Consider the following 26934-nt stretch of genomic DNA (forward strand, 5'->3'; position numbering starts at 1 on the left):
CAATGATTCTTCAGCAGTTAGTTGTGCTTCCAGTGCTCTCATGAGAAGGAGTGAAATTGTCAAGGCTCTCAAGTCTTGGACGACCTTTCCCGAGCACTCTACAGCTGTGACAGAGAGATGAGGTGGTGGGACCATCCTGTTAATAACCAGCATCTGAGTGAAGTGCAAACTGCTTTACAGTTGTGTGGGATTAGCCTCCAAGCTCCCTCATGAGGAGGATCTGACAGGAGCTACAACTTGGAGTGACCTGTCATGCAGTCCCTTCCCACCCCCATGTTGGCAGGCTCTGACTTCCTTCAGCAGATAGGCATGAGTTTTTTCAGGCAGTTTCTGATCATTTGATGTTCATGTGCCAGCTTACAGCTGGAGTCTGGTAGAAGGAAGTTGATTTAGGATTGAAAACACCATTTATGTTTTAGACTCTTCTTATGTTCTCTCTGCTTAGAGCATCCATATTTCTCCTATCTATTCCAAAAGGGAACGAGCTAACTGGAAGAAACTTGAAGAGAAAAATATAAAGATGAGGGAAAGAAGGTGTGAAGACAGAAAGAGGCATGCTGGACCCTCACAGTCACATCAAAAAGCCTTTTCAGGGTGTGTCACCCAGCTGAAGACATTAAAGATTCTTTTCCTGTCAAAGAACATTTGGAGTCTTGAGTGTTGAGAAGGGCTCTGCTTGAAACCATTATATGTAGAAGGTACCTGAAGAGGTGTGTCCTCTTCAAGAGAGATGGTCATGTCCCAGGAAAGAGCTTTAATGGGAATCCCAAGTGGCCCTATCACTACAGCTGAGTGACCTTGGGCACATTAACCCCTTTGACCCTATGTTTTCTCCTGTATAAAATAGTGATAATGGGATGGTTTATTGGGATGATTGAGTGGGACAGTACATGTGAAGTGGTTAGAACAATGCCTGGGGCATTTTAAGTGTTCAGTAAATGTTCCTTATGATCTATTACTGAACACAGTTGATGAATAGATGTTGAGGCTAAGAGGAAGTTACCACATGAATATGGTAACCAGTTTTCAGACTCTTAAAAGACCATATAATTCATTCATCATGAGCCACCAGACTGGACACAATTTTGCCTGCCTTGGGATTCTGAAGTCTCTTCCAGAAGAAATGTTAATGACACAGGTAGAGTTGTGTGGGCAAAATTCAAGGGATCAGCAAGGGATGATGAGATGCTCTGGGAGTAGCAACAGTGGGAAGGTACCACTGGACTTTATGGGCAGGTGTGGAAATGGCAGTGTTACTGGAATCCAGTGAGAGCTGGAGGCTTGCAGGAAGGGTTACTAGGAGAGGACTGTGGGGGTGAGGGGACATAGTCATTGCCTAAAACTGCAGCATGGGGCAGGAAGGGGGCAAGCAAAACACACTGAGCTCTCTTTCTTCCCACTTTCTGATCTCCTACTGATGCCTCCTATTGGCTGAAGAGGCAAGTTGGCAAAGAAACCCTAATAAAGCAATTCATGCAGCCAGTCTCCTGGGGAACAGAGCAGAACAGAAAGATCTGCAGATGCAAAGGAGACTAATCACCACATTCACTAACTCTCATTTCACATTTTGAGAATGTGGCAGTTAATGGAGTGCTCAGTTGGATAATCCATCTAGTAAATCAGCTCACAACTTCGTTATTTCCTTTAGTCTTCCTATCCTGTAACAAGATGAGCAGCAGTCAAAATGGCAGCTCCCAAGGAAGAAGAAACTTTCCAACACACAGTCTGACCAGGAGGTGGGGGTGCTCAGAGTAGATCACATGGTCCTTCTGGTCGCCATGCACCTTGGGGCTGAGCCATAGCAGCTGGTAATATAATATTACTGGTCCTCAAACTGAACTGTACATTCGTTAAGATTTCTAAACCACGTAGTTTAAAAATCTTAGTCTGTTAAGGCTGCTATAACAAAATACTATAGACTGGGTGGTTTATAAACAGAAGAAATGTATTCCTCACAGTTCCAGAGGCTGGAAGTCCAAGATCAAGGCATTGGCAGGTTCAGTGTCTGGTGAGAGCCTGCTTTCTGGTTAATAAACACTTAGCCGTCTTCTTGCTGTGTCCTCACATGGCAGAAGGGGCAAGAGGGCTCTCTGGGGTCTCTTTTATAAGGGCACTAATCCCATTCGTAAGCACTCCACCCTCATGACTTAATCACCTTCCCAAAGCCCCACCTCCTAATACCATCACACTGGGGCTTAGGTTTCAGGATAGGAATTTTGGACCATGGGAATTAAGCCACACATAGACACTCATGTTGGGGAAGAGGAACACCTAAGGAGGATACAGAGGTGCATACTTGAGACCCCTGCCAACAGGGGCTGAGGAGGGCAACAAAGGAAGAAGAAGACCCAGGACCCATCCCTGTGGCCCTTGAGAACTCTGAAGGTACCTCTAGGTGATGCTCATTTCATTCACTTCTGAGCCCCACTCTTGGGCGAGGTGATGTGGCTCTGCTGTTTACTCTGAACAGCACAAGCCAGGGCTGAGTCCAGTGGTTAAAGGACTGTCTCACTCCAGGTCCTCCAGTAGGTTAATCCCCAGGGCTCCGTAAACAGAACCCAGCTCGCACAAGAGGCCCTGTTCCTTGACAGCCAAGTGAAGTGCATAGCAGAAAGATAAGGCAGGGGTGTTGGGGGGTGGTCAATGGATTGACTTTTGTAACCCTGGATCACTCGTTCAATTTAGTCTATAGAGCATTTGAAGATTTTGCCATGGGGTGGGTGAGGAGTGCCTCTTCAGAGGTGAAACTGGATGCTTCTTGAGAGAGGTAGAATAATGTGTAGTTTACTAGGACTGCCGTAAGAAACTACCACAGACTGGTGGCTTAGATGACAGAAATTTATTGTCTCACAGTTCTGGAGGCTAGAAGTCCAAGATCAAGGTGTTGCCAGGTTTTGCTCCTTCTGAGGGCACTAGGGAGAATCTGTTCCACACCTCTCTTCTGGCTTCTGGTGGTTTTCTGGTCATCTTTGGTGTCTCATGGGTTGTAAGTGCATCACTCCAATCTCTTCCTTCATGTCCAAATGGCAACTCCCTGTGTGCATATCTGTGTCCAATATCCCCTATTCATAGGACACTGGTCATATCAGATCAGGGATCCACCTCACTCTAGTATGACTTCATCCTTACTTCTAACTTCTGTAATAGCTGTATCTCCAAATAATATCACATTCTTATATACTCAACATATGAACTTTGAGGGACATAATTCAACCCATAATAAATCATAACGTAGGAAGAGTATATATTTTGAAATTGGAGAGACTGAGTTTGATCCTTTCTTTTGCCACTGCTTTTCTGATGCAGTTTTATTTTATCATTTACAAAATAAGGATGATATATTTAATAGACTTATTGGTAAAATGATAAGTCATTGGTAAACTGAAGTACTATTTTATGTATCACCAGTTAACAAAAATATACTTTCAGTTAAACAATGGCATGTCATTGATTATAACATGCATCCCAATTTTTAAAATGTTACATTGTGAAAGAAAGTTTGTTTTAAAGTTAATGAAGATAAGGACTGAAAATAACGTGTAAAATACCTTCTACAGGAACGTAAGAAGGTGAATGATAAAGGTACATCATTTTTCCTCTCACCCCTTTCCAGGAGAAATTTAAATAATTTACTAGGCAAGGGTAAAAATTCCTAAGAAGGTGACTTCTGTGAAGTGTGTTATTCATAATACAACTATTATGATTGCTTCAAGTAGGGATGTCTTCTGGAGCTTCTCTCTTAAGGATCCCACTCTTTATTCATATCTTGGCTAGTAAGTCCACTAGCATGGTCTAAGACCCAAAGACCCTTGGAGAAGTTTCTCTATTTGTTTAGCTGAGATTGAATGTGGATTAGACAAATAGACAAATAGACACCACTAGCTTTGAAGAGTGTTCAGTTCTGTGTTGATTAGGACTAACCTCCACATTGTAGGGTATTTAGCATCTAGGGATGTCACCCCATCGTTGTGACAACCCCAGACGCCCCTACACATTTCCACATGTCCCCTGAGAAAGTGAGTATTGCCCCCATTGAGGATCACATGTGTCCAGGTGAGAGATCAGCTTCAGCCCAGGATGTTATAATAAGAGAAGGAGAAGCAAAGGTTGCTGAATACTCAGGCATATTTTCACTCTTAGGACCTGGTGAGCAGGAACCGATTGTGAGGCACACCAGTCAGGCAGCCAGAAATGATGCAAGCATGAAGACATAGCACAAAAATGGCATCAGGAATCTCAGGTTCCCACAGGTGACTTCTTTTTGCATAACCAGCAAAATGTTACAGTGTTAGTCCTATTCAAGTAGAGAATCCACTTACAATGAAAATAAAAGCCATATTTCACTAGCACCAACCTCTCTCCCCCTGTTGAGTGATTTTAAGGCCAGCGACTTGTTTGTTGCAGCTGTAGGGCAAACCTGCCAACCCCATGGCCAGGCACTTGAAATCAGCAGCCACAAGCAGCTGAAATTGAATAATGCTAATTCTGGTGACTCAGTGACTTATTATGTAAATTTTATGTGGTTTAATATGTCCCTTTGGAAGTTACATGGTTTGAAAAATTGTCTGTAATCAATCCTTTATTTTTGATCATAACATTATCCATTATTTATTCAGAGAAAATTAGTTTCTCCTCACCCTCACTAAATAAATATTGAGCAAATATTTAAAGAATATCAGTTTGAAATAATATCTAATTATACGCCTGCCCTGGGGGCCTTCACGTCTCTTTCTGACACATGATGTCACTCTTCTCCAGCCCTGTTATCCTTGGCATAGGGGCCTGTACTTCTCTAGGAAACCTTAGACCATTCAGTGACTGACATCAGTTTTGGCTCCTGACTTTACCTTCTCCCCACTTCTCCATCACATTGTTTAGCACTCACCTCCCAATCACCTCACCTCCTTTGCCTATGTCAGTCCCAGCCCTTGGGACCCTCTGGGAACAGATGGCCATTCTGTGCATAGTCTTGAACTCTTTTTGATGACACAGTGACCTTGTCCCCTACACAGTTCAATCTCCGTGGGCAGTGTTCAAGGCCCCCATTGTATCTCCAGTATGCCCAATGGACAAACCAGATCTCCAGAGACACAACTACAGCCTCATTCACTGACTTTCCCCAACAGTTCCATATCTTATGCCTGTTGTCTGGTTTGTGCATTACTTTGAGCAAGAGGATTTAGGTGAAAAAGCTTCAAATTTGCATGACTATATAGCATAAAGATGAAAAATCCTACCTCTTGCAAGCTGTATGATATTGGGAAAGTTATAGGGTCTCTCTACCTCCCAGTAAAGGGAGTAATAATAATACCTACCTCACAGTGTTGTCATAAGGATGAAAAGAGAGTGCCTGTCAGAAGATTTGACCATACATTTCACCAAAGAAGACAGATGGCAAATAAGCATGTGAAAAGATGCTCCACATCATTAGTTATTAGGAAAACACAAATTAAAACCACAATGAGATACCACTACACACCTATTAGAATTTTAAAAGTTAAACATATACCTATTTCACTCCTGGAGAGAAGAAATATATGTCCATACAAATGCTTGTACATGAATATTCATGGAAGCTTTATGTGTAACAGCCAAACTGGAAACAGTCCATCAATGAAATATTACTCAGAAATAAAAAAGATGAACTGTTAATGCACAAACAATGAATAAATCTCAAAATAATTACACTGAATGAAAGAATAAAGACAAAAAGACTACATAGTGTGTACAATTAATTATATGTCATTATAGAGGATACAAACTGATTATGGTGACAGAGAACAGGCTGGTAGTTGCTTGGGAACAAGGGCAGGAAGGGGTGAGAGGAAGAATTACAAGGGGGCATAAAGAAAACGTAGGGGGTAATGGATGCCTTTACTTGATTGTGGGGATGGTTTCACAAGTCTATACACATACGAAAACTTACTGAATGGTGCACTTTAAATAGATGTGGCTTATTTTATGTAAATTATACTTCACTAATACATTTTTAAAAGTGAGTGCCTGTGACACACCAGGACTTCCATAAGCATTAACTATTATAAACTTTACTGTTCTACTGAAAAATGTTTTAGACGAAATTCTTTAAAAGAGCATCTCATCCAAAGCAATATTCAATGATTGATTCTATCATCATATTATAACCCAGCTACATTTTTTTCTTTCTGTCTAGGGATGCTCATGAAGAAGCATGAATTAAGAAAAATAGTCCATGAGGATATGGGGAGGGGGAAGGGGGAGCTGTGACAGTGTGAGAGAGAGTCATGGACACATATACACTAACAAACGTAAGGTAGATAGCTAGTGGGAAGTAGCCTCATGGCACAGGGATATCGGCTTGGTGCTTTGTGACCACCTGGAGGGGTGGAATAGTGAGGGTGGGAGGGAGGGAGACTCAAGAGGGAAGAGATATGGGAACATATGTATATGTATTACTGATTCACTTTGTTATAAAGCAGAAACTAACACACCATTGTAAAGAAATTATACCCCAATAAAGATTTTAAAATAAATAAATAAAAATGTGTTCCTGGGAATGTAAAAAAAAAAAAAAAGAAAGAAAAATAGTCCAGACTTTGAGGTCAAAAAGCCTGAGCTCACTGCCCACTCTGTCATCCAGTACTTTGTACTGACATCTGACCTTGATTTTACTCATATATAAAATAGTATAAAGCTGCATCACATGATTGCTATAAGAACCAAATAAAAAATGTGTGTGAGTATGTTCTTCAAACCATAAGCAACAATGGCGTATCAGTCATTACAACTGCAGAGGAGAGAAGTGTTGACAGTTTTGCAGACTGGGTAACAGAAAGAAAGCAAGATTTTTAAAAACCTTGACAAAAAAAAAAAAACCTCACACAAGAGCAAGAGCTAAACCCTCCATCTCTTCAGTTCCTTTACTCTGATATTCCCATATTCGAATTACCTAGAACACCTTTAAAAATACAGATTTTGGGGATTCCCTTACTCCTATTGAATCAGAACCTGGAGTATAGGGATCAGGAATCTCAATGTTAAGGAAAGCTGCCCCATTGATTCTTTTTTATTATTATTAATTTTTATTGGAGTATGGTTACTTTACAATGTTGTGTTAGCTTCCACTGCACAACAAAATGAATCAGCCATCCACATACAGATAATCCCTTCCCTTTGAGACTTCCCTCCCATTTAGGTTACCACAGTGCATTAAATAGAGTTCCCTGTGCTATGCAGTATGTTCCCATCACTGGTCTATTTTATACATATTATCAATAATGTATATGTGTCAATGGAATATTACTGAGCCATAAAAAGAAATGAAATTGAGTTATTTGTAGTGAGGTGGATGGACCTACAGTCTGTCATACAGAGTGAAGTCAGTCAGAAAGAGAAAAACAAATGCCGTATGCTAACACATATATATATATAGAATTTTCAAAAAAAAGGTTCTGAAGAACCTAGGGGCAGGACAGGAATAAAGACGCAGACATAGAGAATGGGCTTGAAGACATGGGGAGAGGGAAGGGTAAGCTGGGACGAAGTGAGAGAGTGGCATGGACATACTACCAAATGTAAAATAGATAGCTAGTGAGAAGCAGCCGCATAGCACAGGGAGATCAGCTCGGTGCTTTGTGACCACCTAGAGGGGTGGAATAGGGAGGGTGGGAGGGAGGGACATGCAAGAGGGAAGAGATATGGGAACATATGTATATGTATAACTGATTCACGTGCTATAAAGCAGCAACTAGCACACCATTGTAAAGCAATTATACTCCAATAAAGATGTTTTTAAAAAATGCAAAAGAAAAAAATTTTGAATGGCTACACAAATAAATAAAGAAAGAAATAATGTACATGTGTCAATCCTAGTCTCCCAGTTCTTCACACCCCACCCCTTTCCACCTTGGTATCCATACGTTTGCTGTCTACATCTGTGTCTCTATTTCTGCTTTGCAAATAAGATCACCTATACCATTTTCTAGATTCCACATATATGCGTTATTATACGATATTTGCTTTTCTCTTTCTGACTTACTTCACTCTGTATGAAACTCTCTAGGTCCATCCACGTCTCTACAAATGACCCAATTTCATTCCTTTTTATGGCTGTGAGCCAGCAATCCCACTACTGGACATATACCCAGAGAAAACCATAATTTAAAAAACACATGCACCCCAATCTTCATAGCAGCACTATTTACAGTAGCCAAGTCATGGAAGCAACCTAAATGTCCATCAACAGATGAATGGATAAAGAAGATGTGGTACATGTATACAGTGGAATATTACTGTTGCCCCATGATTCTGATGCAACCAGCAGCACCAGTCAATGGCTGGTCCTTTGGAAACAACTGCCTTGACCTTGACACCTTTCAATGAGAAACACCAGCCGTCCTAGGCTCTATTGCTCAGGTTAAACCTGTCTTCAGTCTCCAGAAAAGCATGCATCTCCCATACTGACTGGGAATGCAGAACGTTTTGAAACATCTGCGAGTGTTACGAGAATTTCCCCATCACCATTCTCCTCCTAGTCCTGAGCATCCATACTCAAGGGTCTCAATGGCTCTGAGATTATCCTTGGAATTATCTATCTTGGTAATGCAAATGTTTGTTACTTAACTTCTTTCCAAGCCAATCCTCTCCCTCACAAAACAAAGTCATTCAGTGTTGCCTTGGATGGTCCACCTGAGGTGTGGTGTGATGTCTATGTGGGATGAGCATTTGAAAATCAAGAAGTGAGAAGAAAATCAGCAGGATTGATACACATCAGCCATTTGCGCCCTTTGGGGTGGTTAAAGCAGAGAAACAAAGACTAGAGTTTCCATCTTCTGTCTCTTATCATGTAAACCTGGCTAGGACTCTGTTCTTCTAGACCTGAGGAAAGAACCTTTTCTGTTTCTTGAGAATCCACCTATAAGTTACTTCTTGGGGATTATTTCAAAATCTTCTACTAAAAAGCACCACATGAATATAATTAAATCTCTTATCATATGGCTTACGATGCTATGAATTTGGACCAAGTGTTGCAAAAATGCCTCTAGAAGTCAGGTGGGGGAATTCATTGAGGGTGAAGAGCTTGGAGAATGGAGAATGAATGCCCATCTGGATGGGGCAGCCCCCAATGGTTGCCATGTATGAATGTAGCCCCAGGTTGCCAGATAATCTGATTTTTTTCCAAAGGGAGGGCGATAGAAATAGCGTCTCTTTTCTGTTGGCAAATTAAGAGAAAACTACATTTAAGTAGGATGAATAAAACACCTCTAGGTCAGTATGAACTGCAGACTACCAGTTTGTGACCTCTGATTTTTACTATTACTCAAAAGCATAATCTCTTAATAAACTGAAAAAAACTATGCCAATACAGTAAATCCTTGTATCCACACAGTTAACCAATAACATATGCAATCCTTCCCCACCAGAGTGAACATTTTAATGGATATAAAACTCAGCTCAAATAGAAGCTGAGTCTTCACTGGAAGAGTCAAATAACCATTGGTCTGTACAGTAGCTTGTTGTCAACTGCTAATCAGCAATGGGCTGGGGTTTAGTTTTTCTGTCTCTTGCACAGGGACATAAAAGGACCATATTCTCCTCCTCACAACCTGGATCATTCATCCCGCCAGGAATAGCAGATAGTGTTCCTTACAGGGTAACCCTCTCTCACACAGGGCCCTGCATAGGAAGGGACAGGGACATGGACCAAGCCCTGAACTCAAGAGTGTATCCAATTGTCTTTGCTGGATAACGTGTACACACATGATATGGTCAAAAATGGTTTCCCTCATTTTACTGAGAAAATTTCCTTGTACTCTAATGAAAGTGGGGAGATGTTTTTCACAGTTTGTGCTAATGAATGACTCTTGGGAAGTACCCAATAAACTGTCGACTGAAAAAAATTGCACAGCCTAAAAGTTGAGAATTATGTTTTATTCAGAGGGCATTCTGAGCACTTCAAGCCTGGGAGACAGCATCTCAAATAACCCTGAGAGACTGCTCCCAAGAAGCAAGGTGGGGAGCCAGGATATATAGGAGTTTTTGCAACAAAGACCAGGTAGTGGGAACATCAAAAGATTATTCTTAATTAAAGAAAACCATATATCTCAAGTTAATGAAATTTAGTGCTTTTCTATGTATGGGAAGATGCAAGAGTCTGGGCTCACTGAAATCATTCCTTTGATATGCACCTCAGCTACCTCGGGCCAGTATCCTGCTTCTCTCCATCCTGAGTCCCCTCAGGGTGCCCCGTCGGGGTGGCTGCAGTGGCTGAGGGCTTGACAGCCGGCAGCCCATTTGTCTCCATCCTGAGTTCCCTCAGAGCTCACCATCAGGGTGGCTATAATGTGATGGCTTGGTGGCTGCAGCATCCTTTGTTTACTGATATGGCAGGCAATATTTTTCATTCACAAAATGATGTATCTATTTGAAAGCTGACAGTTCATGTAGGCTCCAATTGACCTATAAAATATGAGTGATGGATATCTCCCATTGAGAGATACTGTAGGATCTTGGGTTATCTGTAACTTGGTCCTCTAAGGCTTCACAGAATATAAATGGTGTTGAGTATTCTTACTTGGGACAGACGTGGAAGAGAAGAACTTTAGTGATGGGGGTACGAGCAGAAAGCAGATGGCATACCCAGAGTTTCACTCAAAGAGCTAAACTCTTCACACAGGGACTCTTTGCATGTGCCTGGGCAGGCGTAAGGGAGCTGACAAAGGATGGCGAGGCAGCAGCAGAAAGCCATTACCACCCCTCTGTCTGAGGGTCAGTACTGTGTCACCAGATCCTGGCGGCAGCTCCCTCTTGGATGGGAGTCCCTAGCAGACTTGTGTGTGTAGAGGGGCGGAGACACTGCCCATGTCCTTCTGATCTCCTGCCAAGTCTCCCCTCTGGCTGCCTCCACCCAGAGCCCAGAGGTCAAGGGAGCCCAGGAAAGTCAGTCCATAAAAGTCAGCCTCCAGGGGCACAGAGTGTGGCAGAAAGTGAGAGAGAAATGGAGAGTTATTACCACAGAAGGCCTGGGAAATCTTCGCTCCTGGAACATTAGAGCACAAAGGCACTTTTCATCCTCTAATCCTCTAATCCTCACTGGTTGATGAGGAAACTGAGGCCCGGGGGACTGAAATGACTGAGTCAACATGTGTAAACCCAACAAAAGGCACACTTGAGACCACAGGCAGTTATCTTCATATCCCTTCTCATGCCTTTCCCCTTCAATATGCTGGGATTCATGAACTATGACACTCATACTAGAGTAGTGTTGGCTAAAATGGGGCTTCTACATGGTCATTTGCCCAGACTGTGCCCCTCAGACTTCAGGAATAGAATACAGATTTCTTTTCTCCTGAACCCAAACGTGCCCTCAGACTCTTTCTCATCCTGAGGCTCCAGGCAGCCCCTAATAATCAATCCATCTTGTTGCCCTGTTACTTAACAATACAAGGTGCTCTAAACCCTTAAATACAAAGCTCAGATTATTCTATGATTTTCCTCCTTGAAACATGGCTTATTCTCTGAAGATGCATCCTTGAAGACATCCAAACTGCTCACCCTGTTGACTTGGTGGAGGGCATTGACAGTTTGGAAGGAGACAGAGCACCGTAAGATGAATCCTCATGAAGGATAATGATACGAAGCCCTGATCCCTGATGGGTTTTCTCTTTCTCTCTTCTGCAGGTTGACAGAACAGAGGTGATTCGCACCTGCATCAACCCGGTGTATTCAAAACTGTTTACCGTGGACTTTTATTTTGAGGAGGTGCAGCGCCTGCGGTTTGAGGTCCACGACATCAGCAGCAACCACGATGAGCTGAAGGAGGCTGACTTCTTGGGTGGCATGGAGTGCACACTTGGCCAGGTGAGTCCATGGTGTCCTTCCTCCCTTTTTGCCTTCTGAGGGCCTTTCTCCCTCCTTTTGTCCTCTCTCCTCTCATTCAACCCTTGCTTTCTTTCTGCTGTTGATTTTATTTTCTTTAAACATGCAGCATTTCGTGATGCTCCATGCACTGCCATGTCCATTATATTCAACATTATACTTACATCTGGATGATACTGCAAATATATTGTGTTACTTATCTTGCAAAGTTAATCATTTTTGCTTTCTGAATTCATTCATTCTGTCAGTCATTTATTTAACAACTATTTATGGAACACCTGCTTTGCTCCGGTTGAGTGTCTACTATAGCCTTATCCTGATACATCATAACCTTCCGTCTCCCAACTCAACTATGGGAACAGCCACACAGGGAGTATCCCCGAGTCATGTGTATTCCAAGCCTCTGGTGCCAAAAATAGCCCAAGAGAGGGCTAAATAGGTATTTGGTGAATGAATAAATGCTTTACTTAATCCTCACAACAATCATGGGAAATAAACATCATTATTATATCCATTTGTCAGTGAGAAATGAAGACTTAGAGAGGTAAGTGACTTGCCTGAGGTCCTGCACTAATGAGGGCAGAGTTACAACCAGGTGAGCCTCACTCCACACCCCATCATCTTGCCTTTATTACACCTTTCCTTTTTCCCTTCCCTTACTGCTGTACCCAGAACTTGAGTAGGTGCTGAGGAGAAATCTAAATGAAGAAGTAGTCCCTGTGCCCAAGACTAATTGGAGAAGGCACAGTATATGCCCCTCAGGTAGAGCCATTCATGATGCCCTCTAAGCCATCATGAGACAACATATCCTGGGCTCTGTACATAGGGTTGTGGGCCTGCAGGGAAGGGAGAGCTTTCTGCTGGGGAGAATCAGAGAAAGCATTGTGGGGCCAAACTTTGAAAAAATATGGTCCGGGGATTGAAGGAGAAGGAGGAGGGAAGTCTTTCAGGCAAGAAAACAACAAAAAGCATAGAGGTCAGAGTAAACATGCAGGGCTAAGGGGCGGGAGGACCAGCCAGTCTTAATCATGGTCAGATGCTAATTTACTAGGAAACCAGTGCAGCTTAAAATTCAGAGCCCCTCACTTGCGTGGACACTTCCAAAGCTCCGTGTCACGTTTTTATTTGTAGTTTTGTACTTTTTTCATGAAGAAGGATTCCAAATTATATAAACCTCACAAAACCTGAATTAATCCCATGCAGAGGTAAGGGTCTTGTTTAGGGATTAGTAAGAAAGAGTCTGCCTGGCAGAGAGATGGCAAGCATGCATGTTTGTTTGCTATTTTCACCCTGCCTCATACCACTTGTCACTAAAGGAAATTCCTCCCATGTGAGCACTGACAAAATAGACAAGCCCTCAGGTACCCTTTTCCGGCAAATATAGTGATTGATTTCATAAGATTGTTCCTTGCTCCTTCAGTAAAAGCCAAAAGCCTGCTGCGGAAGTAGAGCTGAGGGGAGGCAGACAGAAAACCTGGGATGTTCTTCCTCACATATTATACGATGGTTATTGTATGTCTCTCTCATGGCTTTTGGAAAGAGTCGAGAGCAGATAGTTCTAGAGTCTTGCCAGGTACAGTGTCCTATAAGTAGGCATTGAATGAATGAATGAATGAAAGAATAGTGGATTTGAGATGGAATTCAGCAATGTATAAATAAAATTAATAGGTGACTAAAATGGCAGTTTTATAGATATAAAGGAACCATTCTAAGATTCTCCCTTAGACAATGGGCATCCCTTCTATGTATAAAAGTTATATTCTGTCCCAAGAAATAAATGTAGATCCATTAAGAGTCATGTAAATAAAATATCTTTTATCTAAAGCTTTCATAATTTTTTCTCTGTGAATGACTCTCAAACTTACATCTTTCATAAGGTTCATCTTGCCATATCCAGCCAGTCCTTGACCCTCTACTTTGTGCCAGGCAGTGTGCCAGGAGCCAACGATAGAGTGGGAGGCCAGAAGCATTGTCTTTGCCCTCAAGCAGCTCACAATCTAGTTGGGGATAAAGATGTAAAAAAAATAATTAAACAAAACTAATTAAATCACAACCATTCTTAAGGAGAAATACAGAAGAGGAGAGCAAACAATGAAAGGATGGCCTCAGGTGGACAAGGGCTCAAACAAGGCTTCCAGAGGGAAGTGACATTTTCACTGTAACTGGAAGGGAGCGTGAGCATGAGCAGGGAGAGGAAACACATTCTGAGCAGATGGGAATGCTGTGTACAGAGTCTCTGGATTCAGGAAGGAATTTGGCATATGGTATTTTCATTTGGACTTCCCAAGAAGCCGACTCTGAGATAGGAAGTCAAAGGAGGTGTAGGAAGCACCACGGTGGAGTGGAGAAGTGAGGCAGGAAGAGGAGGGCAGCCTGAGAGGGTGTGTTGTCCAGCCAGCTACTGGACATGGGTAGCTGGAATGTAACTGGGCTACGACATTCTGGAGGCCAGTGCAGAGCAAACACCACAGAGTGATCCCACCCTCGGGATGAGGGAACTGGAGCTTTTATACATGTGGGAGTGTATATACTCTCAACAGTCATTGAGGGCTGTTCCCAGCATGGAAATAGTAATCCCCTAGTATTTTTGGCTTATTGCATGGGTGGGAAAGACCAGAAGAAGTTTTCAAGCAAAGAAACACAAGTGCTAGTGGTCAGAAGTCAGTGCTGTGCACTCAGGTCATAGGGCCTGTGGATAAGAGCAGGTCACTGAGAGCATCTGCTATATAGACTCTGGTTGTCCCCCACCCAGTAGCCAATCTCCTCCCTCTCCTCATTCTTTCAGCTGTCAGACCCTGATAATTTTCAGACCATTTTCCACCATTCAGCCATGTAGAAAATAGCTCTATCCTTAGCTCAAAAAGTGAATCCTGAGGAATCTCCACCAGTCATATGAATCCCATCCCCCTCTGCCAGACATTGGTTTAGGGGTGGGCTTGTGATCAGTTCTAACCAATAAGACATAAGAAATTTTCTTGGAAAGGTTTCCTAGCCTTAGAAAAAGAGACACACATGAAGATTCCTGGAACCACCGCAGTTGTCTTGCAGGAGACTGTGGATGAGAGCAGCCCTTGGGGAGGTCAGAGCCAAGAGATATGGCAGGACAGTCCTGATACCCCATACCTGGAGCCCACCTACCTGTGGACTCCTCGTTAGGAGGGAGTAAGGTGTCCTGCCGTCAAAGCCCTTTGGGGTGAGGTTTCCCATTACTCAAGTATAAAGCATCAGGGTTGATATGGAGTAATGAGGAACTGAGAGATGGCCAGATGGCCTGGAGTGGAGGGAACAGAGAAACTGAGGGGTGCATTGGCATTATCGTCTTAATCTCTCAAGATGAGGAATATGTAAATGTGAGCACTGAGGGTGAATTACCAATAGTCCTCCTTAGTATATTTTGATGCTTTTGAAAGGATTTTCAAACTGATCATTTCACCTGGCTTTTTTTTTAATTTATTTTTTTGAAGTACAGTTGATTTATAATGTTGTGTTAATTTCTGCTGTACAGCAAAGTGACTCAGTTATACATATATACATTTTTTCCATATTCTTTTCCATTATAGTTTATCACAGGATATTGAATATAGTTCCCTGTGATATACAGTAGGACCTTGTTGTTTATCCATCTCACATATGCTAGTTTGCATCTGTTAATTTCAAACTCCCATTTCACTTGACTTTCCTGACGACACTGGGAGGACAGGTGTCATTATCCACATTTCATAGTAAAAAAACTGAGAAACAGAAAGATTCAGTGCCTTGACAGAGCCAAGACAGAAGTCAAGAGTTCTTGATCTTTAATTCAGAGCTCTTTCTTCTGCCATTATTTAGGAAAAGATAATGTGGGGAGGCCCCCTGTTGTGAGAAATTTTTTTGACATTGTGGCTTAGGGAGGGAAAAAGACATGAGAAGCAAGTCAGCAATGCTTCCTGAGCCACACTACTTCACCCCCAGGTGACTTGCTGGCCTTACTGGGTATCCTGCATATACTTAGACAACCACCCTCTCATAGTATAGGCCATGTGACTGGTGCCATTGACCTTTCCCACACTTTGGAGAGCCACTCATTGGCTTAAATCAATCAGGATGTCTTAATTTTGTGACAACAGTGATTGATTCAAGGAAGGTATGTAACTAATCGGGTATAATGAGATGTAAATATATATTTGCTGGAGCCTTCTGGGAAAGAAAGGGTAGGGCTGTGAGGTGGAAACGGATACTGCAAGAGAAGAATGTGGAGCTACTGGGGAAAAAGAGAGAAATTGAGTGATGTTCTTTACACTCTAGATAGAGTCTTGTCTGAAGCCAGCCTGTCCTGGGAATTTCAGCCAATAGCTTCCCTTTGGACTTCCCTGGTGGTCCAGTGGTTAAGAATCTGTCTTGCAATACAGGGGATGCCAGTTTGATCCCTGGTCAGGGAGCTAAGATCCCACATGCCTTGGGGCAACTAAGCCTGTGTGCCACAACTACTGAGCCTGCATGCCGCAACTAAGACATGACACAGCCAAAAATAAATTAATTAATTAATTTTTAAAAATAGCTTCCCTTTGCTGTTTAAACTGCTATAGGCTAATTCTTTTTTTTTTTTTGCATTACGTGGGCCTCTCACTGCTGTGGCCTCTCCCGTTGTGGAGCACAGGCTCCAGACGCCCAGGCTCAGTGGCCATGGCTCACGGGACCAGCCACTCCGCGGCATGTGGGATCTTCCCGGACTGGGGCACGAACCCGTGTCCCCTGCATCGGCAGGCGGACTCTCAACCACTGTGCCACCAGGGAAGCCCTAGGCTAATTCTTTTTGCTACCTGTAATGTGAAGTCTAACTGATTGAATCATACTCCATAGAACCCCTTTCCCAGACCATAGAGACTTCTTTAAATTCCAAGCTCCTGTAACCCATCTCCATTTCATTCATGCAGCTTATTCTACATTGCCTTGAGAAGTTCCTTTTTATCAGTTCATTAAAATAAATTCTCTCTATAATTAGCACCTATTTTTATATTTATCTGGTTCCCAGATTACAAGTTTCTGAAACCGGAGGCCACATTCAGCACTTCTTTGTGTCTAAGGCAACGTCATGCTTTATATATCACATGTGCTCAACTCAAATTTATTGATTAGTTAATTTTGAAAATTCCAGATCAGTATGAACTTTTATTTTGACATGATAAGTTTCACTTATTCGTTTTTTCAACAAGCATTTAGCGAGTGCCCCGGGTACACCAAATACTGTGCTAGGTGCTAGAGGCACAAAGATGAAAAAGAAAGGGGCCCTGCACCAGAAGAGCTTATAATTAGCTGAGAGACACAGACCAGTAAATAAATCATCAAAATGCTTATTACTAAGTGCTATAATGAGTTGTGTTCCAAGGGCTATGGTGGAAAGACTTGCCTCTGCCTAAAGTTAAGCATTGAGGAGGTCTCATAAGAAAAGTGTCTCACTCTGGACCTGAATCTCAAAGAGTGGGTAGGGATTCACAAGCAGAGAAAAGAAATGACTCTCCAAGCAAAATGACTGGTACACACCAAGACACAGCAGCATGAGAATGTTAGAGAACTCTAAGTAACCCAGCATGGAGGGATGGGCAAGTGAGTTGGGAAAGGGATAAAAGAGACTAGGCAGGAGAGGGGGAGCTGACCATGTGCTTTTATGAGCCTTTCACTAAAGTTTGGAGAGCTTGGACTTGATGCACTGAAGGCCCTGAGGGACTTTAACAAGGGCAGGGCCAAGGCTGGATGTGTGTATTAGAAAGATCACTTGGGCATTCCTGTAAATGGTGGATGGGTAAGGATGGTTGTGGAGGCAGGGAAACCAGTTAGGAGGCTGTTAAAATAATAGAAAACAGCTGAGGAGGGCAGTGGTGATGAAAGTTGAGAAGAGGAGATGCAGAGGGGAGTTTGTCCAAGAGCACAACCAGCAAGTCTTAGAGACTGGGTGTGGGATGAGAGGTCCACTGGCATCTGGCTTAGGTTACTGGAGGAGTGACTTGGCTGTCTTGAGGGTAATTGGACTGAGATGTGGGATGGAGAGTAGGATGTAATGCTGATACCTTAAGCTCAGGATGTCTGGGAAGAGCACAGAGGAGATTGCCGCTTGGTGGCTTGACCACGTGGATCTGAATATGACACAGATTCGGGAGCTGACTCCCTATAGATGGTAGTTGGTAGCAGGAAAGTGATGAGATCTTTCAAAGAGGCTGTTTTATTTTTACTTTTGGAAGAAAATTCATTGAACATGCCACGTATGAACAACTCAAAAAGGGTTTTTTAAAAAATCGTTGAGTATGTAAGAACATTTCATTTTCTTAGGTGAAAGTGTGAACTTGATATATTGAAATCAAAATCCTTTACTATGTGTAGAGTAACACACAGACAAATGCGGTTGTCATGAGAGCTCTGTGAAGGGGAGCAGACTTCTTCACTCCATAGTTTGACAAGTTGTGACCCTTTGGCGATGATGGAAGTTTTTCTTGTTTTTTTCAAATTTTTCTCTACTATGATCAAGCAAAAAAAAAAATCATTTTTCTTCTTCAGCATTTTCTAACTTCAGCAATGAAAGAAGATTCCTTTTCCTTGCACTGTTCAGTTGGGCAGGGGATGGTGGACGTGGGAGCTGTAGGAATGGCATGATCGGGTCCGAGGTGCTGTTTCATGATGCTACACCATGAAGCTGGGTGGACTAGGGTCATATCCCAGCTCAGCCGTGCTCAGGTGTATGTCTGGAGGCAAATTCCTGCAGCTACTTAAACCTCAGTCTCTTCATTTGAAAAATGGATATAATAATGCTGCCCTCAAGAAATAGGGTGACGGGGGAGGAGCTTCAAGATGGCGGAAGAGTAAGACGCGGAGATCACCTTCTTCCCCACAAATACATGAGAAATACATCTACACGTGGAACAACTCCTACAGAACACCTGCTGAACGCTGGCAGAAGAACTCAGACCTCCTAAAAGGCAAGAAACTAACCACATACCTGGGTAGGGCAAATGAAAAAAGAATAAACAGAGACTAAAGGATAAGGATGGGACCTGCACCAGTGGGAGGGAGCTGTGAAGGAAAGGTTTCCACACACTAGGTAGGGCCTTCGCGGGCAGAAACTGCGGGTGGTGGAGTGGGGGAGCTCCGGAGCCACAGAGGAGAGCAAAGCAACAGGGGTGTGAAGGACAAAGCGGAGAGATTCCCGCATAGAGGATCGGTGCCGACTGGCACTCACCAGCTCGACAGGCTGGTCTGCTCACCCGCCGGGGTGGGCGGGGCTGGGAGCTGAGGCTCCAGCTTCGGTCAGATCGCAGGGAGAGGACTGGGGTTGGCGGCATGAACACAGCCTGAAGGGGTTAGTGCACCACAGCTAGCCGGGAGGGAGTCCGGGAAAATGTCTGGAGCTGCCGAAGAGACAAGAGACTTTTTCTTGCCTCTTTGTTTTCTGGTGCGTGAGGAGAGGGGATTAAGAGCTCCACTTAAAGGAGCTCCAGAGATGGGTGCGAGCCGCGGCGATCAGTGTGGACCCCAGAGATGGGCATGAGAAGCTAAGGCTGCTGCTGCCGCCACCAAGAATCTTGTGTGCGAGCACAGGTCACTGTTCACACCTCCTCTACCGGGAACCTGTGCAGCCAGCCACTGCCAGGGTCCCATCATCCAGGGACAACTTCCCCGGGAGAACGAACGACATGCCTCAGGCTGGTGCAAGGTCACGCCAGCCTCTGCCACCACAGGCTCGCCCCGCATCCGTAACCCTCCCTCCGCCCCAGCCTGAGTGAGCCAGAGCCACCGAATCAGCTGCTCCTTTAACCCCGTCCTGTCTGAGCAAAGAGCAGACGCCCTCAGGCGACCTATACGCAGAGTGAGTCCAAATCCAAAGCTGAACCCTGGGAGCTGCATGAAGAAAAAAGAGAAAGGGAAATTTCTCCCAGCAGCCTCCAGAGCAGCAGATTAAATCTCCACAATCAACTTGATGTACCCTGCATCTGTGGAATACATGAATAGACAACGAATCATCCCAAATTGAGGAGGTGGACTTTGAGAGCAACATTTATGATTTTTTCCCCTTTTTCTATTTTTGTGAGTGTGTATGCGTATGCTTCTGTGTGTGATTTTGTCTGTATAGCTTTGCTTTTACCATTTGCCCTAGGGTTCTGCCTCTCCATTTTTTTTTATTACTTAAAAAATATTTTTTCTTAATAATTATCTTTTATTTTAATAACTTTATTTTATTTTAGTTTATTTTATTTTATCTTCTCTCTTTCTTTATTTTCTCCCTTTTATTATGAGCCGTGTGGAGGACAGGCTCTTGGTGCTCCAGCCAGGTGTCAGGATGGTGCCACTGAGGTGGGAGAGCCAAGTTCAGGACACTGGTCCACAAGAGACCTCCCAGCTCCACATAATATCAAACGGAGAAAATCTCCCAGAGATTTCCATCTCAACACCAAGACCCAGCTCCACTAAACGACCAGGTAGCTACAGTGCAGGACACCCTATGCCAAACAACTAGTAAGACAGGAACACAACCCCATCCATTAGCACAGAGGCTGCCTAAAATCATAATAAGGCCACAGACACCTCAAAACACACCACCAGACGTGGACCTGCCCACCAGAAAGACAAGATCCAGCTTCATCCACCAGAACACTGGGACTAGTCCCCTCCACCAGGAAGCCTACACAACCCACTGAACCAACCTTAGCCATTCGGGACAGACACCAAAAACAATGGAAACTATGAAGCTGCAGTCTGCGAAAAGGAGACCTAAAACAGGAGATGCTTAACAGTAAGTTAAGCAAAATGAGAAGACAGAGAAACACACAGCAGATGAAGGAGCAAGAAAAAAACTCACCAAACCTAAAAAATGAGGAGGAAATAGGCAGTCTACCAGAAAAAGAATTCAGAATAATGATAGTAAAGGTGATCCAAAAACTTGGAAATAGAATGGAGAAAATACAAGAAAAGTTTAACAAGGACCTAGAAGAACTAAAGAGCAAACAAACAGTGATGAACAACACAATAAATGAAATTTAAAATTCTCTCGAAGGGATCAATAGCAGAATAACTGAAGCAGAAGAACGGAAAGTAACCTGGAAGATAAAATAGTGGAAATAACTACTGCAGAGCAGAATAAAGAAAAAAGAATGTAAAGAATTGAGGACAGTCTCAGAGACCCCTGGGACAACATTAAACGCACCAACATTCGAATTATAGGGGTCCCAGAAGAAGAAGAGAAAAACAAAGGGACTGAGAATATTTGAAAAGATTATAGTTGAAAACTTCCCTAATATGTGAAAGGAAATGGTAAATCAAGTCCAGGAAGCATAGAGAGTCCCATACAGGATAAATCCAAGGAGAAACACATGGAGACACGTATTAATCAACCTATAAAAAATTAAATACAAAGAACAAATATTAAAAGCAGCAAGGGAAAAACAACAAGTAACACATAAGGGAATCCCCATAAGGTTAACAGCTGATATTTCTGCAGAAACTCTGCAAGCAGAAGGGAGTGGCAGGACATATTTAAAGTGATGAAGGAGAAAAACCTACAGCCAAGATTACTCTACCCAGCAAGGATTTCATTCAGATTTGATGGAGAAATTAAAAGCTTTAGAGACAAGCAAAAGCTAAGAGAATTCAGCACCAGCAAACCAGCTTTACAACAAATGCTAAAGGAACTTCTATAGGCAGGAAACACAAGAGAAGGAAAAGACCTACAATAATAAACCCAAAACAATTAAGAAAATGGGAATAGGAGCACACATATCTATAATTACCTTAAACGTGAATGGATTAAATGCTCCAACCAAGAGACATAGACTGACTGAATATATACAAAAACAAGACCAGTATATAGGCTGTCTACAAGAGACCCACTTCAGACCTAGGGACACATACAGACTGAAAGTGAGGGGATAGAAAAAGATATTCCATGCAAATGGAAATCAAAAGAAAGCTGGAGTAGCAATTCTCATATCAGACAAAACAGACTTTAAAACAAAGACTATTACAAGAGACAAAGAAGGACACTACATAATGATCAAGGGATCAATCCAAGAAGAAGATATAACAATTGTAAATATTTATGCACCCAACAGAGGAGCACCTCAATACATAAGACAAATACTAACAGCCATAAAAGGGGAAATCGACAGTAACACAATCATAGTAGGTGACTAAACACCCCACTTTCACCAATGGACAGATCATCCAAAATGAAAATAAATAAGGAAACACAAGCTTTAAATGATACATTAAACAAGATGGACTTAATTGCTATGTATAGGACATTCCATCTGAAAACAACAGAATACACATTCTTCTGAAGTGCTCATGGAACATTCTCCAGGATAGATCATATCTCGGGTCACAAAACAAGCCTTGGTAAATTTAAGAAAATTGAAATTGTATCAAGTATCTTTTCTAACCACAACTCTATGAGACTACATATCAATTACAGGAAAAAATCTGTAGGAAATACAAACACATTGAGGCTAAACAACACAGTACTTAATAACCAAGAGATGACTGAAGAAATCAAAGAGGAAGTCAAAAAATACCTAGAAACAAATGACAATGACAACACAATGACCCAAAACCTATGGGATGCAGCAAAAGCAGTTCTAAGAGGGAAGTTTATAGCAGTACAATCCTACCTCAAGAAACAAGAGGGGCTTCCCTGGTGGTGCAGTGGTTAAAAATCTGCCTGCCAATGCAAGAGACCCGGTTCTGGCCCTGGTCCAGGAAGATCCCACATGCCGCAGAGCGGCTAGGCCCATGAGCTACAACTACTGAGCCTGCGCATCTAGAGCCTGTGATCCACAATGGGAGAGGCTGTGATAGTGAGAGGCCCGTGCACTGCAATGAAGACTGGACCCCCGTTCGCACAACTGGAGAAAGCCCTCACACAGAATCAAAGACTCAACACAGCCAAAAATAAATTTATTAAAAAAAAAAAGAAGCAAGAAACATCTCAAATAAACAACCTAATCTTATACCTAGAGCAACTAGAGAAAGAAGAACAAAGAAAAACCCAAAGTTAGCAGAAGGAAAGAAATCATAAAGATCAGATCAGAAATAAATGAAAAAGAAATGAAGGAAACAATAGCAAAGATCAATAAAACTTAAAGCTGGTTCTTGAGAAGATAAACAAAATTGATAAACCATTAGCCAGACTTATCAAGAAATAAAAGTAGAAGACTCAAATAAATAGAATTAGAAATGAAAAAGGAAAAGTAACAAGTGATACTGCAGATATACAAAGGATCATGAGAGATTACTACAAGCAATTCTATGCCAATAAAATGGACAACCTGGAAAAAATGGACAAAACCTTAGAAATGCACAACCTTCCAAGACAGATCCAGGAAGAAACAGAAAAAGTGAACAGACCAATCACAAGCACTGACATTGGAACTGTGATTAAAAATCTTCCAACAAACAAAAGCCCAGGACCAGAGGCCTTCACAGGCGAATTCTATCAAACATTTAGAGAAGAGCTAACACCTGTCTTTCTCAAACTCTTGCAAATCAGAGCAGAGGGAGGAATACTCCCTAACTCATTCTACAAGGCCACCATCACTCTGATACCAAAACCAGACAAAGATGTCACAAAGAAAGAAAACTACAGGCCAATATCACTCATGAACATAGATGCAAAAATCCTCAACAAAACAGTAGCAAACAGAATCCAACAGCACATTAAAAGGATCATACACTATGATCAAGTGGGGTTTATTCCAGGAATGCAAGGATTCTTCAGCATATGCAAATCAATCAACGTGATACACCATATTAACAAATTGAAGGAGAAAAACCATATGATCATCTCAGTAGATGCAGAGAAAGCTTTTGACAAAATTCAACTCCCACTTATGATAAAAACCCTCCAGAACGTAGGCATAGATGGAACTTTCCTTAACATAATAAAGGCCATATATGACAAACCCACAGCCAACATCATCCTCAATGATGAAAAACTGAAAGCATTTCCACTAAGATCAGGAACAATACAAGATTGCCCATTCTAACCACTATTATTCAACAGTTTTGCAAGTTTTAGCCACAGCAATCAGAGAAGAAAAAGAAAGAAAAGGAATCCAAATTGGAAAAGAAGAAGTAAAGCTGTCACTGTTTGCAGATGACATGATACTATACATAGAGAATCCTGAAGATGCTACCAGAAAACTACTAGAGCTAATCAATGAATTTGATATAGTACCAGGATAGAAAATTAATGCACGGAAATCTCTTGCACTCCTATACACTAATGATGAAAAATCTGAAAGTGAAAGTAAGAAAACACTCCCATTTACCATTGCAAATAAAAGAATAAAATACCTAGGAATAAAGCTACCTAAGGAGACAAAGGACCTGTATGCAGAAAATTATAAGACACTGATGAAAGAAATTAAAGATGATACAAATAGATGGAGAGATATACCATGTTCTGGATTGGAAGAATCAACATTGTGAAAATAACTCTACTACCCAAAGCAATCTACAGAATCAATGCAATCCCTATCAAACTACCACTGGCATTTTTCACAGAACTAGAAAAAAAATTCACAATTTGTATGGAAACACAAAAGATCCCGAATAGCCAAAGCAATCTTGAGAATGAAAAATGGAGCTGGAGGAATCAGGCTCTCTGACTTCAGACTATACTACAAAGCTACAGTAATCAAGACAGTGTGGTACTAGCACAAACACAGAAATATAGATCAATGGAACAGGATAGAAAGCCCAGAGATAAACCCATGCACATATGGTCACCTTATCTTTGATAAAGGAGGCAAGAATATACAGTGGAGAAAAGACAGCCTCCTCAATAAGTGGTGCTGAGAAAACTGGAAAGCTACATGTAGAAGAATGAATTTAGATCACTCCCTAACACCACACGCAAAAGTAATCTCAAAATGGATTAATGACCTAAATGTAAGGCCAGACACCATCAAACTGTTAGAGGAAAACATAGGCAGAGCACTCTATGACATAAACCACAGCAGGATCCTTTTTGACCCAACTCCTAGAAAAATGGAAATAAAAACAAAAATAAACAAATGGGACCTAATGAAACTTCAAAGCTTTTGCACAGCAAAAGAAACCATAAACAAGACAAAAAGACAACCCTCAGAATGGGAGAAAATATTTGCAAATGAAGCCACTGACAAAGGATTCATCTCCAAATCATACATGCCACACATGCAGCTCAATATCATAAAAACAAACAACCCAATCCAAAAATGGGCAGAACAACTATATAGACATTCCTCCAAAGAAGGTATACAGATTGCCAACAAACACATGAAAGAATGCTCAACATCATTAATCATTAGAGAAATGCCAATCAAAACTACAATGAGATATCATCTCACACCAGTCAGAATGGCCATCATCAAAAAATCTACAAACAATAAATGCTCGAGTGGGTGTGGAGAAAAGGCAACCCTCTTGCACTGTTGGTGGGAATGTAAGTTGATACAGCCACTATGGAGAACAGTATAGATGTTCCTTAAAAAACTAAAAATAGAACTACCATACAACCCAGCAATCCCACTATTTGGCATATACCCTGAGAAAACCATAATTCAGAAAGAGTCATGTACCAAAATGTTCACTGCAGCTCTATTTACCATAGCCAGGACATGGAAGCAACCTAAGTGTCCATCAACAGATGAATGGATAAAGAAGATGTGGCACATATATTCAATGGCATATTAGCCATAAAAAGGAACAAAATTGAGTTATTTGTAGTGAGGTGGATGGACCTGGAGACTGTCATACAGAGCGAAGTAAGTCAGAAAGTGAAAATCAAATACCGTATGCTAACGCAAATATATGGAATCTAAAAGAAAAGAAGAAGAAAAACAAATTGATCAGAAGAACCCAGGGGCAAGACGGGAATAAAGATGCAGACCTACTAGGGAATGGGCTTGAGGATACTGGGAGGGGGAAGGGTAAGCTGTGACAAAGTGAGAGAATGGCATGGACATATATACACTACTAAATGTAAAATAGAAAGCTAGTGGGAAGCAGCCGCATAGCACAGGGAGATTAGCTCGGTGTGGCCAACTAGAGGGGTAGGATAGGGACGGTGGGAGGGAGGGAGACGCAAGAGGGAAGAGATATGGGGACATGTGTATAACTGATTCACTTTGTTATAAAGCAGAAACTAACACACCATTGTAAAGCAATTATACTCCAATAAAGATGTTTGTTTAAAAAAAAAAGAAAAAAGAAATAGTGTGACGATCAAGTGAGAAAATACTTACAAGGTGCTTAGCAGGTCCCTGGCACAGAAAGAGCACTCAGGGTCTAGAACCTGTTATTAAGGAGATGCCACTACAGACACTTGTAGGGACCAACATTGTTTCAGAAGTGAATGTGGAAGGAAAATGGGTGAAAACCTTATGATAGAACCCATGTCCCGGGCAATTAGTATAACTGAACTTATAATTTTGCCTTAGGTTTGTTGCATGCTTTATACAGTCAAAGATTCAGTTTGTGTATAATATTTACTCTTATGGGGCAATTTTTAGTAAAAATAGTTTCAAGTAAGATCTCTGAAATAATTTGGGACAGATGTTCCAATTCTTATCTTCCACAACTGAAGCCCAAAGGGAAATATAAAATGACTTCCCAAAACCCATCCTGAAAGTCACACATTCAGAGCCTCTCTCCTCAAGGCTGTCTACAGGTACTTGCTCTACCTGTCTGAGTTTGTCACATTCTCATTCTGCCATGTGAACCAGCAGGACTCATGGCCTTTTGGAAGGGAAAATAGCAGCCCTCAGCATGCTAGAAACTGGCATTGCCCATGACGTTGGGTACCAGCACAGCAAGTGACTTACCACTGAGCGGTGATGCCAGATGAAGGTTCACATCCTCCAAGAGCACTCAAGGCAAAACTGTGTGTTCTCAGCAGATGGATGAGGGGGGCGAATCACAGAGATGCAGGGTGCTCGGAAAGCTGTGTAAGCCTTTTCGGTGACTGTGGAGACCATCCTTGGGTTTCTGTTGGCTGAAAGAAGGCCAGGAACTAAACCCCGTTCCTGCTGTACCCAACAGAGGGCATGCCAGGGAGAAATGTGACCCCTTACT

The 26934-nt window shown here is 42.2% G+C and overlaps 1 protein-coding gene across 1 annotated transcript in view; it reads left to right on the top strand.

Moving 5' to 3' along the window:
- The window catches only part of CPNE4 (copine 4), a 575473-nt gene that overhangs the window by 363953 nt on the left and 184586 nt on the right, over positions 1-26934 (top strand). Inside the window, exon 3 of the mRNA XM_029214600.1 lies at positions 11659-11838. Coding sequence (XP_029070433.1) covers positions 11659-11838 — 180 coding nt within the window. The remainder of the gene's footprint in view (positions 1-11658; positions 11839-26934) is intronic.

The sequence above is a fragment of the Monodon monoceros genome, unplaced genomic scaffold (assembly GCF_005190385.1).
Source record: "Monodon monoceros isolate NGI ecotype Baffin Bay Population unplaced genomic scaffold, NGI_Narwhal_1 Super_Scaffold_11, whole genome shotgun sequence".
Taxonomy (NCBI): domain Eukaryota; kingdom Metazoa; phylum Chordata; class Mammalia; order Artiodactyla; family Monodontidae; genus Monodon; species Monodon monoceros.